Source organism: Passer montanus, unplaced genomic scaffold (assembly GCF_014805655.1).
Source record: "Passer montanus isolate IOZ18808 unplaced genomic scaffold, ASM1480565v1 scaffold105, whole genome shotgun sequence".
Lineage (NCBI taxonomy): Eukaryota > Metazoa > Chordata > Aves > Passeriformes > Passeridae > Passer > Passer montanus.
Window position 1 is genome coordinate 1860455 of NW_024357059.1, and position 13836 is coordinate 1874290.

Consider the following 13836-nt stretch of genomic DNA (forward strand, 5'->3'; position numbering starts at 1 on the left):
CAAATTATTATTTTTGTTATATTTTTAATGTAGCTGTGTTTCTTTTCCAATTGCAAAAGCAATATTAGAAAGAGTAGGAAAACAAATTTTAAATGTCAATTTCTTGGGTATTGAAAGCTTGCTTTTGTGCCCAATGAAAAAAATTCAGTGAAGTACCTGTCATGGCGCCTTTTTGTACTGGAACTTGAGCTAGTGACCACCTTTAGAAAACACACATTTGTTCTATGTAGCCAGGAAATTCACCATGGTAAATTGTTTGCAGAAAAGGTTGAAAATAGTAATATATTTAGTAAAGGATATTTAGAAGTTATAATAAATTAAATCTCAAGGCAGTCTCTCTTAGGTGAAGTATTACTTGTTTAGCTTTCAGAATTTCTATTAACTATACTTTGTTCAAACAAAACATATCTTGCCCAACCTTCTGTTTGGTATCATGAAAAAAAACAGTCAAATACAGTTTTATCTAAGACTTTTTTTTTTCTGATTGTAAAAGTGATGCTAGATATCTGCTATTCCTACAAAATATTAAGTCCAGCAGATTTTTCAAATAACCATGCATGGACGCTAAAGATAAAATATTGTTAAATAGCACCAGTAACCACCAGATCTGGCAAGGAGTTATTTTCTCTGTAAAAAGCAGAATAAATTCTATGTACTGGGACTGGTAAGTGGTAGACATAGCTAGAAATTCTTGTGATGTTATTTTATATTTTGTGCTTGTGACATTCACCAACTCCAAGAAATTTCTTTAGTTCACAGTAATTTTCACATGGTTCAGAAGCAGAGGGTTCTGGTTTTAAACATGTAAAACAGGGTACAGATTGAGTTGACAAGAAGGTAACATTAGACAGTGCTGTAGCATTAGTTAGTGAAAGTAATATATAGGTATTACTTATATATCCTTGCATAGTAAAAAGTAACATTAATTAGTTACACAGGCAATTTCAAAAGTTGTCCTTTCATAGAGGCAAAATGTTCATATTTCCTTTAAATGTTTAAAGTTCATTTCACATTACTTAATTCTCACATAATTCTGTCATAGTCCATAGTTTATAGTTCTGTTTATGCTGTGCAGTTAAGTGGGTAATTTTATTATTTAAATGTATTAAGTTAATCTGTTTTAAATGAATTTTCAAAGGAAAGCTTCAACTCATCTTATTAAATGAAATAATAGAGTTCTATGCCTGTGAATGTATTAGAGAGCTTGCCAGAACTCATATTATATGGAGTGAGGATTTCCTAGATAATTAAAAATATTTCAGAACTCTGAAATTCTCTCCTTTCTGGTTTTGTGTTTGTGCTTCTCTTTTCCCTTTTCCTTTCCTACCCATCTCTTTGTTTGAAAAGACTTCTTGTGTATCTGACAATTAAGACTATGTTGCAGGAAATTTCCTGCTCTTGTGTGAATATGTGATGGAAGATCTTGAGTGTTATGATCAACCATAGCTACTATTTTAGAGGCTACCTGCCAATCATCTGACTCAATATATTAAAATTTTTTGTGTCTTGTTTCAGAAACAGTTCTTCCTAACTTTTTTTTTTTTTTTTAATTAAGGTGTCCACATGGAAACTGTAGTTTCTGCCTCTGTGTTAAACAGCGCTCTCAATGCTTGTGTAAAAATGTTTCAGGTTATTTTATTGGTTTGGTTGTAGGTTTTTTAATTAGAGCTGTCTTAGTTGAACACTGATACGCAAACAGAAGTGTTTTTAGTGAATAAGTGTAGGTTTTTTTCTGCCATGCAGAAAGGTTTAGAGTTTGAGTTAATTCTTCTCCAGAGATTTCTTCCTCTGTTAGGAGAATATGGTAACAGCAAAGAGGTAATCCAGCTAGTGAACAAGAAAAGAATATTAAAAGCTTGTGTTGGGTGCTTAGCTCTAGAAGGGAAACATAGTTCTAATGGAATGTTTGCCCTCTACAAAATATGCAGTGCTTCTCTCAAGAATCAGTGACATTTCCTCTTCTGTTTGATGTTTATCTACAGTTGTACTATAAGTTGTATATTATAAGAAAACAGAGCTCAAGGTGTTTCCTTTCTCTTTTTTAGGCGCAGAAATCATGGATAGAAAGAGCATTTTACAAGAGAGAATGTGTTCATATCATACCCAGCACCAAAGACCCCCATAGGTAATTGCATGTTACTTGTATGAAAAATGAAAACTGGTTAAAAAAAAGACTCGTATGCATAGAATGGATCCGGATATAAATATTTGTAAACTTGTTTGTTCAGAACGTGGTTGAATTACATCTGGAGTGATGGATTCCTATAGGAACTATTTGTTTACATTTCAAACCTTATTTCATAAGAAAAAAGATAAATCAAGGGTGGGTCAGTATCTGTGTTTAACTTCCTTGTCTTCTTAGCTCAATATTCAGTGCACTGAATATTTACCTAAATTGGATGCCTGACACACAACACTGTGTGCTGTAGCAAATAGATGCATTAAACTAGCAATTTAAAATTTGTGCTAATCCATGAAAAATCTGAATACTTATCCTGATGTTACTTGAAGAAAAGAGATCTTTCATTTCATTTTGTGCACATTTAGAACAAAGCATGATTTTTTTTTTGAAATGCGGGACAATCCAAGTAAACAAGACACAGGGAAAAAAAGGTTATATATATGTATATGTATATGTATATGTATATGTATATGTATATGTATATGTATATGTATATGTATATGTATATGTATATGTACTTTGTTGCTTCCATACATAAAGGCTTCAGGAAGGGTATCAGCAGAGCTGAAAAGGGGTTGAGTTGTTTTTGTAGTTTGTTTCCCTGTTGAGTTTATACACACGTGTGACTTGAGTTTTCTGCTTGTTTAATGTCATAGGTGTTGCTGTGGGCGTCTAACAGGTCAACACATTGGACAGCCTCCAAGCGCCTCCGTTACTCAGAATGAGAAAAATGAAACCAGGCTTGCTCGCAATGACATCCAGTCGGAGAAGTGGTCCATCAGCAAGCACACGCAGCTCAGCCCGACGGACGCTTTTGGAACCATTGAGTTCCAAGGAGGAGGCCACTCCAATAAAGCCATGGTAACCATGTTTTTCTCTTAGATAAATAATGCCGCTAGCTAAAAGTAAGCGTTTACAAAGAATGGACCAGATTTTCTTAACTTCTGCTAAAGTGTTATTGAGTGTACAACCGGAATGTATGTTTTTATGTATCACGTGCCAAAGAGTGGGTGAACAAAATTAACTGTAAAAACTGGAGTGCAGTGTAAGAGGAGCTGCCTTTATGAATACTGAAGGCACATTAATGTGCTGCTGTCCTAATTTTATTCCAATGGTTACTCATTGCTCTTTTTCTGAAGAATTTTAGAATTGAACTATGATTTTCCATTGCTGGCTGTATCTGCAAAACTGACAGATTTTAAACATACCAAATTCCCTTTAATATTCCTCCAGACGTGTATAGGAAGATAGACCAGTTAGACTTACGCTTCATACGCTTCATTGAAATGAGAGGCCCCAGGAACTACAATATCCCTTGATCAAGAAATTACTCCTTCCCTGTGGAGTGGTACCAAAGTGCATTGGTCTGAAGGCTTTGCTCCACTAAGTTGGAGAAACGTTTCCAGTACACACACTAACCCATGGGTGTATTTCTTCTATGTAATATTACATGAAAGGACCAATCACTCTGACTCTATCTAAACTACAGAACCTGGATCTTTGAGAATGACAGAAGAGTATGTGCCTGGCACTTCATGGCCAATACACTGCTCTGGCAGTGAGGGCAGAAGTTGAATTCCTGGGCACTTTGCAGAATAACCTGCCCAGCAATCCAGTACTGTTTTCTGTGCATGAATTCTTCCCAACAGGTGACTCAGATCTGTCATAAAAAACAGAGACTAGAGACAGCAAAAATCTCAGGCACTATGCTAGTGAGGGTAAAGTATTTTCCTCAGATGTGTACAGAAGTGCTGGAGTTGGAGTGACTTCTCAAGTGGATGGTTCTGTTTGTGCAGGTGGATTGCTTATTTGATAGAAACTAGAAAGCACTGCTGTACCAAGAAACAGAAAATAAGGTAATTTCTCTGAGAGTATCACAGACATCATATGTTCAGTTGATAACCAATCACCTAAAAAACTGCAAGGTCAGAGGTCCAAAGATACAGAAATGACTGTTATTAACCGTATATGGATTCTTTGTATTGGATCAGTTTTATGAAAAGGGATAAGAACTTTTTCAGTGATGTCCTTGAAGATTGCTATAAAGCAATAAACAGCCCTACCCAGACAAAAGTAGTCTTGGGGAGCCAAGAAATTATACAGGTTTTAGGGAAGCTGTTGATATCAATTCTCTTAGAGGATTTCTCATCTTTGCTGGGATTCTGATGTCCTGGCATAGTGCCGGAAGAGACAGGCACGCTCTAAGATTCATGCTGTGTGCTCAAAGTATAATTGAAGTGCAACAGTGGAGGTAAAACTGAAAGTCAGCGTAAAGGGAAGAAAAACATTGTCCCAGAGTGCAGTCAGGAGTGAAACCATGAACAGTTGAGAAAAAGGGGAAAAATAAGAATGGAAAAAGGGACTTACACTTTCAGAAAACTAAATAACAAGTTAAAACTTAGGGATAAAGACAATGTATTTATTGCTGGAAACTCTCCCGATGTATTTTGTCAGACTAGAATCAAGAGCTATACATGCCATCTGTTTGTAATCATTAAACCCCACCCAAAACATGGGAATAAAACAAATTCTCCAGTCTTCAAAAAAACCAAACTATAAAATCTCCAGAAATTTGATTATTCCACTGATGGGAAAAGTGCTTCAGATTAAACAATCCAGTAAATATCTCTCAAATGAGCTTTGTGATTGCTTAACACCAGTGAGGAAAATGTCTTTCATAAGACCAAGGCACAAATAACGAGGCTTGAGTAACAATTTAAATGGAAACGGATAAAAGAGTTTTGTTATAATGTGTTTGCCACAGAAGCAGCATGAAGATGTCGTTGTGTTCACATTTACATACCCAAACATTATTTTAGGGTAGACTATGGTCAAAAAGTTGCCTAACTAGTTCTTGCAGTTTTATTTATAGAAAGTTAAACTCCTACCTTTGCATTTACTGGGTACTAGGATTTTTCCATAATAAAATAATAAAATTTAACAAATAATAAAATTTAACAATTCCAAAGGTTTCAGTGGAAGCCAAGAATTTTCTCAATCAAAGGAACCCACCAACTTTTTCAGCAGAGGAGGGAAAAAGGAGACATTGATAAAATAAGGCTTGGAAAAAAAAAGAGCAAGTACATAGTGGCTCTTAGAAATATCCATGTTCAGCTGTACATTCTCAAACCCAAACGCAGAGAAGCTTATAAGTGTGCATAAGGGAAGAAAGGTAAAGGGGAGAAAACATGTAAATATATTCCTTTCTAAAAATGTGTCAGTAATTTTCAAGGTACTGGCTACCAAATAATGCTATAGCATGCAAGCTGGTTTTTGCTGGCAATCATGGTAGGTTCATATTGTACTTATTGGCTAATAAAATAACCTTACAAAGAAGCAAGATTTGCCAAGCTGACCAAATCAAGAAAAACCTCAGAGGAAAAATTGGTGTTAAATTTTTCACCTATTCCCTATTATATTTCCTGAAATGGATGCCCACACATGTAAATTACTAAGCAAGGGAAACACTGAACTGAGCAATATTTTTTTTTTTCTGTGTGAACAGCAAAATTGTTAAATTGTTCTGAATTGGACTTCAAAGAATTAGGTGGGGTTTATTAATAGGAACCATAGCCTTTGATTTATAATTGGGAAAACAGGAGTCAATTCAATGGAACAGACTAGTTCAATGTAAAACTGACAGATAATTATTTTCTCAATTTAAAGTAACAGAATTAGATTTTAATACAAAATATATAGTAAGTGTAATTATACTTTCCATTATATAATATTACATCAGTTGCCACCAGGCAACAACAAACAGATCTTTAGCTGTGGAAATGAAAATTATACTGAAATTCTAACAAAACACACGGATTTGGAACACAACAGCAAAGTATAGGTTTACATAGTGTAAATAGAACTGATTGGGCCATTAATTCCATTTCCACAGCCACATGGAAACAACATTCCAATGCCACAGAGTTGTTAAAGTATCTTCAGCACAGCTGTATTATCCTCCTTAAACCAATCATACAAATAGCTTAATAATTTTTGCAGGATATTATATAGAAACACATAGCTGAGATTGAGTAACACTGGTTAACAAAATCAGCTACTAAAAAGGCCTTTCCTTCAGTTTCATGCAACCACAGATGATCCTGCAACAAGACTGTAGTATTTAGATCTCTGTCAATCTCATAATTTCTTTACAAGTGACTCATCTCATTAATATGTAAGAAATGTAATTAACGATTTTGCTTGTCTGCAATTATTTCAGTTTTATAGCAGATTTTCAAACTTAACAACTGTAAAAAGATGTGAGAGGCATGTGGATGTACATAAATTTTATTAATAGGTTTTACAAATAAAATTGAGAAAAATACAGGAAAACTAATAAAATATGATCTGCTTATGCTAGTCGTCTCTTTGCAGTTTAAGAAGTAACACACTTATCTCACTTTATACAAGCATTTTATTAAATCAGAAAGCAGTTATCAAACTCATGTGCATGATTCCATTCCAATTAAAAGCAATATTCTGAAAATTTTGAAAATGTACTCTGTTCATCAGTGTACCCATTAAGACAATCTTGCTGAGATGTTCTGTGCACTGCACTTTTGAGCAAACTAAACCCATTTTTTTAATACATTATCTGGCTTTAGACACACCCATACCCACTCCTCCTTAATGTTATCTCATTAACTGGTGAGCCTGGGTTGTCTATAAACTTCTTTAAAGGATTGCGCTTTGCAGAACTAAAATCTTTTCATCATAGTTTTTCAGTGTTAAATGCAAGAGAGTTGTTTGAAAAGCCTTTGATGAGTTAAATAGATTCCTCCTCACTGAATGCATTTCAATGATACATTTCATATGCAGAGTAACGTCCTAAAATAAGTTTGCAGCTGCAAAAGAAAGGAAGTTTACTACAGTGTTATCTGCTTAAGTTTTCTTATGGTATAAGGAAACATGAAAGAACATCAGTAGAATTCCAATGAACATTAACAGTTAGTTACACAAAGTTGCTAATATTCAGATCCTTAAAACTTCATTATTTGGAAGTCAGTCACAGAAAAAGGTATTTTTCTTGGTTTAAAATGCATTGGGTTTTATAAAAACTGTATAAAAGGGTGTCAAAAGTCATCAGGGCTTTTGAGAGAAAAAAAAGAGAATCATATAAATAATCATATAACTTGCATAAACCATGAAAAGACAGCAAACATTGTTTCTGTTATAGTAAATTACTTCTTAAAAAATATTTGCAGAATTTAAAAGATGGTGTTTTACATGGAGAAATAACTTAATAACTTATACAGAACCAATCTGGTTTTGGTCTAAGTAGCAGGGTTTTTGTTTAATTCAGGGAGAATAATTTTTATTTTTTTTTGAGGATCACGCTTTTGGGGCAAGCAGTCTTTAATTTGAACACATATCTGTTGTGATAGAAACTTACAAAACTTACCAAAAAGAAAGACAGGAGCAATGATAGAATGCAGATCACAAAATATTATCTGAATAGATTTACTTTCAGGTATACAACAAGATTTTGAGTCTAATTTATTCACTTATGTTCTCATCACTGATGCTCTGCAATCATTCACCAAGTACTTTAATGAGACAGCTATGCTTAAGTAGCAGAGTAGCAATTCTATTTCTCAGGAGCTTTGATTTTTGCCCTAGGGCACTGGAATGGAACTTGGAAGTATCTGGCTCTTTGACTGATGGTGGGCATAGGTATGTTTTAGAGAACACCTGACAAAAAAAGTGAAACAACAAATGCTCTCTTGCTGACCACCACTGTGCTGGTCTGGGATGAAATGGGTGTTGCAGCTCAAGCTTGGTGCTGTGTCCTTTCACGTTTTGTGTTGATGCCAGTCAGGTCAGTCTGTAGGTTTTGTGATTCAGAACTGTACTTTTGCTTCCTAATTCCCCTGCTTTGCCAACACATGAAAAATGAATTCTTACATCCTGTCCATATACTTCTCCCATAAAGAAAGGGTAAATCATTTCCCATTAGAACTGGTAATTTCTACAGCTGACAGATATCCCAGGCATGGAAATTCATAGCACAACAGCATAGTGGTTTGGCTTAGATTCAAATTTTGTATCTGCCTCCAGAAGCTATAGCAAGAGAATTCAGAAACAAAATAAATACTCATTAACATTCTAAGCAAAAACTGATAGGGATAAATATTCTACTACAAGATTGGAAGACATGAGTTTTTGGTACAGGCTGAAGTGGCCTTAAAGGTGTGATTTATAACTTAATGTAAACTTTTAAAAATAGGACAGAAGAATTCTCTTTTAGTTACTACCTAACATATTAAGTAATGGCAAAAGAGTAGATTCAAGTATGCCAAACTAAAAACTGCTTCTCTAAGAGTAAAAGTTATTCAAATAGCCATAAAAATTGACTGCTATGCACAAAAGAAAAATCATGTTTGGCATCCTTGCCAAAAACTTCTAAACTACTAAATCTTATCTCACTTGATTTAAATTTTAATTTACATGAATAAACCTTAGATGTTTATTTTTTCTTAAATTTCCACTTTGTAAAGTTATACTGAGTATAAAGGGGGTTTTGAAAAACAAGCAGTTGCTCGCAATATAAGTTGTCTACATTTCAAATAAATGCAAGAAAATACTTCTTTCTTAATCACTTTATAGATTTATATTTATTGGAATTCAGAGGAGTATGTGTATAAGAAGAGTAATACATAGACTTAAGAAGGTAGGGACACTGAAATCACACATTCTGTGGTATTTTTTTTTTAAATCTAAAGAATAAAAAACCAAAGAAAAAAGTAGTCACTGTCCAGATTAGATAATACACATCTGATGCCATTTGTGCCTTCATCTTAGCATCATCCCAGATGATGCGGTGGCATGTTTTCAACATATTTGTATGGTCATTGCCAGCATGCATTCACCTTAATTATCTTCTGAAGTCTTGCAATCTGTCTTCACCACAAAGCAGAGTAAGGTACCAGTGATTCCAAACCAAAAACTCTATAGTTTGACCAACAGTGTTTTTATGTGGGCCCCATGTTGTCTGTGAATGCCTCCAGGTGCCCTTTGCAGCCTCAGATCTCCCTTAAGACATGGAAAAGGGACAAAGAATAACTCTTCTTATACCCCCTCTGGTGTGTTAAAACTTTGACAACCCTCAAAACCCAATTTAAAAACTTTTATCAGTGAGTGGGATCAAGTGCCATACAAGATTTCTCACACTGGAAATTGACTGAGTAGCTACTGAGGAAGCAGTTCATCTATATTAATGAGCTTGACAGATATGAAAACTGTGGGTTTTATGTCCAGTAGCTGTTGTGAATTTGCCTGACTGATGCACTGGGCTGAATGTGCATTCCCAAGTTCTTGCTCAGCTTTCGGTTTGGTTGTTCCCCCCCAAACTAGTTGTGCAAAGAGACTTGTGCTTCCAGAAATCTTAACAGTAGGTGTTTACTGTGCAACAACCCATTCTTGCAAAAAATCCTGTTTATTATCAGTTTCCTCTGGAAAATGCAAGTCCTTATTTCTTATTCAACTAGAAAGGAATCCACTTTGTTATGGTGTTTATTATTATTTTTATTGCTAAAAAATAACAAACTTTTGGCAAGAAATACTGATTAGACGTGTCAAAAAGGGACAAAATTATTACATCATATGTATGGATATTATACTACCTGGCATATTACCATAAACAAATCAGAACTAGCTATTCCTCAGTCTGAAGGCTAAGGCAGGCACCTGATGCCTGTGCTGACAACCCATCAAGGGAAAGACTGCTGAAGTTTCTCTACAGGTATTGATTCAATCAGAAGTTTGACAGATGAGTGAATGCTTTCTGCAACCTATTTTATTTCATTAAGAGGGTCCTTCCAGATCTTAGCAGCTATAGAAAGAATTTTTTATTGTTTCTGCTATGTAACTAGAAATCAGAAAATTATCACATGCCCTGTCACAGGTTTTGTGAAGCAGAAAGAGAAGGAGAAAGACTTGTAACAGAGAGAGACAGGTATTTGTGTGACATGGTAGTGCTGTAAGAATTTTGAATGCAGTTGTTATCTTCGAGCACACAAAGATGGGTATGATCTCCCAGCGACTGGGAATGCATTCATTTGTTTCACAGCCCTTTTAGGATCTATAATTTTCTAAGTTATGATCATGAAATTGTATGTAGTTAGCATTCTTTCATCTGGAAAGTATCAGTTTGGTATTTTGGCTCAGTTTAAACCTATGTGTGCTTGAAGAACTGGGTTTTTATCTGTTATTTCTTACCTTTTGAGGGTTTGACTTTGGTAATTTGAAAATGAGGTACAAGTAAATAAACAATTGTGACCCTGACTATCTAGGTCACCTTTGGCAGACCTCTTACATTTTTGTTCCAGTTTTTGCATTTGCAAATTGTAGATATTAATCTTTCAAGCACTGCTAAGGATTTTGAAACAATTAATTTCTTAATTTCCTAAATAAAGAAAATTGTCCAGCATGTGAAGTGCAAGTGTTCCATTATTTCTAGTTTCTCAACTACAAAATCATCAGGTTAGCAATTAGTTACTGGTTTTGTCATTAAAAAAGTGATCTATTGGGCACAGATAACATACATTAGAAACCTGTGGGTATAGCCAATCTTCTTTTCTCTACTCTCTACTGTTGCCCTTGTTTCCACAGTATGTACGTGTGTCTTTTGACACAAAGCCTGACCTTCTTCTGCATCTGATGACCAAAGAGTGGCAACTTGAGCTCCCCAAGCTTCTCATCTCTGTGCATGGGGGCCTTCAGAATTTTGAACTTCAGCCAAAACTCAAACAAGTCTTTGGAAAAGGACTTATTAAGGCTGCAATGACAACTGGAGCATGGATATTCACTGGAGGAGTAAACACAGGTAAGAGCAACCTTGAAATAAAAGCACAGTGGCTTCTAGGAGACTTCATCACAAAAAAAAGGTGGGGGAAGTAGGAATTATGAGATTAGAAAGCCATTCTATCTTTTATTTTATTAATAATTTCTGTACTGTGTGAAAATCAGAAAATGAGAAGTTCATACCAACCTGACAACTGGTATAAAACAGAATAAAAGGTTTGCTAAAGTATGAAAAGCACACTTTGGAGCTAGAAATAAAACCTCCTGCAAGGCAATTCTATTAGTGTATCACCAAGGAAGACTTCTATAAGATCAGCTATCAGCTGCAGGGAAGGGCTACTAGTCAAAGAAGTCCAACTCTTATTACACAAGACTGAAAAGACTTTCATCAAGGAAGGACATTTATTTTATTTAATCAGGTGAGCCAGAGTATTAAAGGAAAAAAGTTCTGGTTTTTGGATGTGGTGGGAAACTTCTTCCTTACTCGTAGAGGGCTCAACCTAATTTTTTGCTATTACATTTTCATCAAGAGCAATATCTGCTATTTCTAGTCAAAGAGCATCTGTGGTACACCAAACAGGTGTCCTAGGGACCCAAGACAGCAGCTGGCCCAACTCTGCCAGCAGACTGCATGTACACTTTGGGAATAAGCTGCAAAACATAGGTCCCTAGACAGAAAATTCTGGCATTGACATCTCAGTTACCCTCCCTGAAGGAGGCAGAAATGCAGAGAGATGCACGGAAAACTCAAAAAAGTTCTGCTACAGAGAATTACAAAAAGTTTTGAGCTAGGACATGAACTTGTAAATTCTTATGTCATTCTCATTTTCTGCAGTAACAAAGCTATAATTTTTTATTTTAGTAAGAGTGTATCTTACTGTCTCTGAAAAACAGTGTAATCATTCTATCATGTGTTAATTTTAGTGCATGGTGGATCAACTCCTACATGTTTGAATATAAATGCTTAATAGGAGTCTTGGACTTGGTTTTCAGAGCACATAAAATTTAAAACAGTACTCAGTTTTATCACAGCAGCAATACAAGTAGCACAGAATCATAGAATATGTTGAGTTGGAAGCAACCCACAAGGATCAAAGAGTCCAGCTCCTGGCCCTGCACAGGACAGCCCCAGGAATCACAGACACCACGTGTCTGTGAGTGTTGTCCAAAGTCTTTTTGAACTCTGGTAGGCTTGGTGCCTGAAGAAAGCAAAGAGGCATAGCTTTTGGAGTGTTAGAAAATAGACACAAATGTAATATGCCCCACATCTCTTCAAAATAAGGAATAAAATCACGTTAATGTTGATCTGTGCACTATGGTGGTAATAATATTAGTTTTCAGATACTCTTGTCATGATGATGTTAAAGACAGATTTTAACAGTTTTGTGTTAAAATTACATCAGAAGAATGTACATGTTGTCCACTTAATGCAATTGATTACCAGAGCAACTGTAGAAATCAAAATACAGATTTTTTTTTTAAAAAGGACAGACAATAACACTTGGCAAATGCACAACTGCTTCCTACCATTTTTCAAATCCTCTTATTTGCTAATGCCAAAAAAATAAAAATTAACCAGGAAAGTCATCATAAATGCTGTTGAAAAGGACTCTTTTTCCTAGACAAAACAATGTAGTTCAAGTGGCTCTCTGGTGTTTTAAAAACAAACAATTCAAAAAGAGATTTTGCAATATCAGTAATCACTCAAGGACTTGATTGCTCAAGGACTAGGTTTTCAAACTGCACAGCTGAAAATTATTTGTGAAATCCTAAAAATTGAGAATTTCTCAGTAAAGTTTCTTTTGTTGAAGATTAATTATAAAATTTAGTTTCTATTAAGGAAAATTATAACTGAAATGTCCTGAAATACTGCTGTCGGACTGAGAATCAGTGACATGAGAGAAACAGAGCATACCTGCTTGTTTTATAAACATGTCATTATAAACATGACTGTTGTTCTGAATATTCATGTCATGCTGAAAGCTGATTATTCTAAACAAGAGAATTTTTTGCAGTCTGGACAGATTTTCTGCTTTAAATCCTTTAGGCTGTTGGATCACAGCTTAATTCATAGCTGATGGCAGGTACAGGGTTGGGTTTTTTAACCTTCCACCACAGGAAGAATACTAGACTCAAGGACATAGAGGATCTCTTAGCTTGTGGGGAGTTTTCTTACATTTACAGTCATTTACAGTTCAGAAAACTAAAACCAGAATATTAACAATTGTGTGACTGTAATTTCCATCCAATCATCTTGAAATTGTGAAATTTAAACAATATGGAAATTCAGCAACTAAGAATCAAGTAACATCTGAAGCAAACTCACAGGTCTGCTTCAGTGCAGCCATATCCTAAAAATAGTTCTCAATAGATAGATTTTTAAATATTATTTTATTAAAAGAAAGGAGAAATGGCACTTGTCCTTTGCAAAGAGATACCACTGAAACACTGCCAGAGCTGGTCTACAGTAAGCAAGCAGCCCTTGGAAGAATGCTGGGAAGCAGCCATTCTCTCTGTACTAATTTCTGTTTTCTCGCTGATTCCCAGGGCGGGTGCTAATACTCTGCTGGAAGCTATCTCAGGCAACTGAGTTTGTTCAGAAAGAGCGGCAAAATAGCTTCTTCACAGAGTAGTATAATGATGTTTTCACATTTCCATCCTTGATTGGGAGCGTTTGTGTATGAGCTGCACTTCTAAGGGAGTTGGGGGGTGGGGGGCGGGGAGCACAATTAATTCCTGTGCTTCTTTCTGTGCTTGCAAATACACAAATGCTTGCATACACATGTGAGCACAAGTGCAGATAAATAAGCTGCAGTGAACTGTCAGCATTTCCATTCTTCTTTCTAAAGCTG

The 13836-nt window shown here is 35.3% G+C and overlaps 1 protein-coding gene across 2 annotated transcripts in view; it reads left to right on the plus strand.

The window, feature by feature from the left end:
• TRPM3 (transient receptor potential cation channel subfamily M member 3) overlaps nucleotides 1-13836 on the plus strand; it is a 373625-nt gene that overhangs the window by 237318 nt on the left and 122471 nt on the right. For both annotated transcript variants that reach the window (XM_039719170.1, XM_039719179.1), the window contains 3 exons: nucleotides 2046-2125; nucleotides 2839-3043; nucleotides 10793-11006. In XM_039719170.1, the coding sequence (XP_039575104.1) occupies nucleotides 2046-2125; nucleotides 2839-3043; nucleotides 10793-11006 (499 nt within the window). The remainder of the gene's footprint in view (nucleotides 1-2045; nucleotides 2126-2838; nucleotides 3044-10792; nucleotides 11007-13836) is intronic.